The 4712-nt window shown below is 37.5% G+C and overlaps 1 protein-coding gene across 1 annotated transcript; it reads left to right on the forward strand.

Annotated features, from left to right (window-relative positions):
• Nucleotides 1-235: 235 nt before the first annotated feature.
• LOC115440255 lies at nucleotides 236-1961 on the forward strand. The gene is made up of 2 exons (XM_030164483.2): nucleotides 236-439; nucleotides 618-1961. The coding sequence occupies exons 1-2, from the start codon at nucleotides 353-355 to the stop codon at nucleotides 981-983; spliced, it is 453 nt and encodes a 150-aa protein (XP_030020343.2). The 5' UTR covers nucleotides 236-352; the 3' UTR covers nucleotides 984-1961.
• Nucleotides 1962-4712: the final 2751 nt, after the last annotated feature.

Genomic DNA, 4712 nt, shown 5'->3' on the forward strand with positions numbered 1-4712 from the left:
CCGTATCAGTCTGTGTTGTTCATCAATAAAGCTTTACGAGCGCAATCTACTCTGTGACAAGCAACTATTCTGAGTCGCGGCACGTCAAAGCCTCTATTCGTAGAAGTACTAAGTAAAAACCAGTCTGTGGGCGCGCGCTACCGCTCGCGTGCTGAACGCGCGTCGCCCGCTCGCGCTCGCGCTCCTGGCGCACGCGCCCGCGCATGCCGTAGAGGGGCCCTACTATATAAGGGACCCCGCCCTTCCTGATTCCATCATTCCCTGCTGACGCTCCGTGCGCGCATGTCGCTCTCTATTCTATCATAAATTTGTAAATACGTAGTCGTACGTTAGACTAAGTTCATAGTTAATAATGTGTTTGGCTAAGGATGAAACTCAATCGCCGCAGAAAGAGGTGTCGTCACCTCGCTCGCCATGGGCTAAACTTCTAAGCCGTCAGGTACGTTCAGTTCTTTTGTTATTGTCGCGCGCGTTTATCTTTTTGTTTTGTTTTAGTTCCACACTCAGTTTATTTAGTTTTCTAGTGTTTCCTGTTCAGTGATTTATTAACTTATTCGAGTCATATTCAAACGTCTTGAAGTGAATAAATATTTACGGTTTATTTTTCATCTTTACAGGGCTCGAAGCCTCGGCTACCGCGAAAGGTGACGACCTCTACGCGGGTTAATCTTAACAAGTGCTGGTCCAAGTTAGGAGAGCTGATCTCCAACTCGGGCCCACGCACTGACCTACCATCGCAAAAGACTGCATACTCTGAAGAGCCTTTAGTAGTACCTTTCTCAAATTTTTTCTACCCTGTGGACCCGGTGAAACCGGTACCCGTCGAAGACAACGACAACGCAGAAAATCAAAACAACGTTAATGCCAACCGCTTCGAGTTGATATCCGACGACATGGAAGTGAACGACAACATGGCAAACGAAGTCCGCGAGATCTGCTACACGGCTTCGAACAACTGTTTCGTATGTAATCTTAACTATTAGTTATCTATGTTCATTATTTTCGGTACTAAAACATGCAGTGAAAACAAAATCGTGTCTTCCAAGAGTAGTTGTAGTGCGCCTGCGCAGGCGTAAATCCAATGTCTTCCATTAGACTTAGTGGTGTGAAGTGATGACGCGAGGCCTCGTTTCGTTGTGATTTAGCCTACGATTGTGATCTAGCAGTAGTATTGCGCTGGCGACGCGTCATGACGTCACACAGTTTGTGTTAACGTAACAGTATAATGTCACATGTTTTGGTAGACAGCTTTAATGAACTGCACTGTAATTAACTTGGCACCATCTTCGGCTATAACCTCTACTTGCAATGATGCATTTGTAGCAACCTATTTTATTTTCAATCCAATGTCTTCCATTAGTTAGTAAGAGAGATTTATATCGTTGTCTGTGATATGAGATTTATAGTAAAAGAAGCTTTAATTAGTTTTAAGGGTATGAAGAAATTATATCTCCAACTGAATTATTAGTTTAGATTTAGGTTATTTTGGTTCTGGAATATTCTTTTGATTTTGGTAGGGAATGAAAAATAAGCCATAAAACTGTGTCTTAGGTTAAGTTTACTGATAACACATCAGTGATTGAAAGCTTTAATAGTCTGTAAGGTTTAAAATAAGACAGAGTTTATATAGTAATAAGGTTTAGTTTGCCATGTTGTAGTTTTGGAAAAATTGTGTTTAGTACATTGTTTGTAATGTTAATTTTGATGACATAGGCCGACCGTGCCAATCTTATGTTTAGGCTAAAGTTATTGTTAGTTATTAAGTTTAGTTAAGCGTGTACTTTAAGCATTATTGTTAAGTGTAATTCAAAATCTTCCATTGTCTCTCTCGATTTTAGAATTTTTATAATTAGTGTAGTTTACTGTAGTGCCTTAGTTATTTTAGACTGATATAGTTAAGAATTCAAGACTTTCCTTTGATCTCGGAATCTTATTAAATAAATAAATGTGTAAAAAAAATATTCTGTTTAAATTAAACCATACAAATATGCACACTATACATACAAATTGGATAATTAAAAGAGTAAGATACTTCAACATAACATACTTTATAAACAAACACAAAAAGGAAATCAAACATTCACATCACAACATTGACATCTAATCAAAAATTTGCTGTATAAGAAAAATTTTAAAAAAATACTCTTATCATATTTTATTTTAAAAATTCAATACTAATTATATCGTAATACAAAAAAGTACACTTTTTTCATTATAAATACTTTCTATGAGCATGTAACTTTACACGCTATATAATTATTTCAATCGATTATAATTCACACAACACCGAATAACGTTAGTAAAACATTGCAAATTAAAATGCGAAACAGAAAAACAATTAAAAAAATACTTCCTACGAACATATTCGTAATACAAACCGATCTATTACACAACACTGGTATTAAAGTCCCTGAACTTGACCCCTGCGAGTATTCTTTCGATAACTAATTAACCTTTGCTTGTTAAAGGAAATCATTAATTTAATAGGGGGTCCCTGATTAATTTACATTTACTTTACCTTGCCATTTACAAAAAGAATATAATGTATGATATTAAATGTGATATAGAAATATGCATTTTTGTTGTATTTGCTAAATTCTGTTATGATTCCACAAGTTATTGTATCAACATTTGCCTATCGCACCCATTGTATTTAAGTCATTCCTATAGGCAAATATTTTGTATAGTTTATCCAATTGTATGAAGTTGGCTGCAGAAATAATGTTATAAAGGATTGACTTAATTTATAATCATACAACAAATTTAAAATATGAACCAATCGTCCCAGATAATTGATATTTGTAATTTTACGTACATTCAACAGTATTTTAACACCAACACACCACTGTGAAATAGAGGAGCGATATAAAATACACCTGTTGTTTGTGTCTTAAATAACTATAGGGATACCTCATTAAAGTAGTGTAATGCTAACGTACCGAGGTTAGCGTAAGCTTTAATGCAGTCGTTTTCTCATAGCATATCAAATCAATCAATCAATGATAGGTAATTTTAATTTTGCGCGCCCTAAAGCCACTACTACTACTGTAAGAGTATTCGTTGCAGTGGCAACATCATACTTTCAGTCAGAAAAACACCCACGCACACGCCATATTCGCATTAAACTACAAAATGACAAAAAATCAGAAAACTAAAACCAGGAGTTTTGGTAAAAATATTAGTTATGAATGGATGATTTTTGGCACAATGTCAGCAAAGGTGAGGACGAGTATGTGGTTTCATTTAGTAACGAAATGTCAAAATGTCTCGTATGAATCAGTGTTACTAATAAACCAGACTCATTCTTACAACCTCTTACCTCTCATCAGCTGCCACGTTTTAGATTGAAACGCATAGAATCTTACACCGATGGCGCCAAGGCCCATTACCGTCGACTTCATCCATAGTTTGTATGTTAATCATCAAGCCAGTATCGAGCGCCACTCGTTATTCACCGGCGCTTCGTATGCAGATGAACTTGACTTCTGGCCTGGCTATCGATTACGTTAAATTTAGAAGACAGTTAAAATGACTTTGTGGGCTGTTTGTTTTAAAAATTTAATAAATATACCGATAGATGGGCTATGTCGAGTGCATTAGGAATATGAATCTGTCGTTTGTTACAATCTCGGATTAAATGAAGGTAACTCACACGCACACACATCACGCATTTATCCCCGCAGGTGTATGCAGAGGCGCAACCAGGGCACCCACTTTTCGCCAAATCTGTTCCGTCCCATGATGTGAAAGGGGGTGAACCTATCGCCATATCGGGCACAAATTCCAGACTCCGTTCTGGTACTGAGCAGAAAAACCCAAGTATCACTTTGCCCGACCCGGGATTCGAACCCTGAAGAACCTCAGAGCGCTGCCGTACCGCGCATGTATTACAACTATGCCACCGAGGCAGTCAGTGGCGTAGGCGTTGGTTCCAATGAAGGTAACTCGACAAACACAAAATCGTATTATATATAAATGAAGTACGAGCTGTTTGCCTGATGATGAGCGACGCGACAGCCCTTCAACAACTACAATAACACCATCTTACGCACAAAGCAATGCTAGCATCACACTGAGTTATCTCTCTGAGACTAGATGTTAAGTCTTATAATACAGTAATTACATAGGCTACAATATCCTATGAAATGGTACAAAACGATACTGAACTTTGCTGCGAGGCGGTAGACGTAGACGCCACCGCAATGGTAGTAAGTGTTACTTTATGGTTGGGCTGGATATCCACGTTTCTGTATTAATTGGCCTAATAAATTGCTACAATTTTATTCTCTGGACTAATTCCCACATAACGATTTTAATGATTTCTAATTGTTGGTGTGAATGTTAGAAAGATGATGCGGATGTGAAATAAACTTATTATTCAGATTTTATCGCAGTATTTTAATAATTTTCTCTCAACGTGTCGAAGACTTTGCAGCCTTCATGGTCACGGGGCGCATTGAGGTGTTGCTCGTCGGAAAAATCAATGGTATAAGTCAATTAGATAGAAAAATAATTCCGTATCAAGAACAATTATATTAAATGCAACGAAAAATGGAGAAAAAATTATAATACATAAAACCGCGATAAAATAAAAAAATATATGTATATATCCTGGGTTCGAATCCCGGGTCGGGCAATGTAATATTTGGGTTTTTCTGCTCAGTATCAGTCCGGAGTCTGGAATTTGTGCCCGATATGGCGATAGGCTCGCC

The sequence above is a fragment of the Manduca sexta genome, chromosome 10 (assembly GCF_014839805.1).
Source record: "Manduca sexta isolate Smith_Timp_Sample1 chromosome 10, JHU_Msex_v1.0, whole genome shotgun sequence".
Lineage (NCBI taxonomy): Eukaryota > Metazoa > Arthropoda > Insecta > Lepidoptera > Sphingidae > Manduca > Manduca sexta.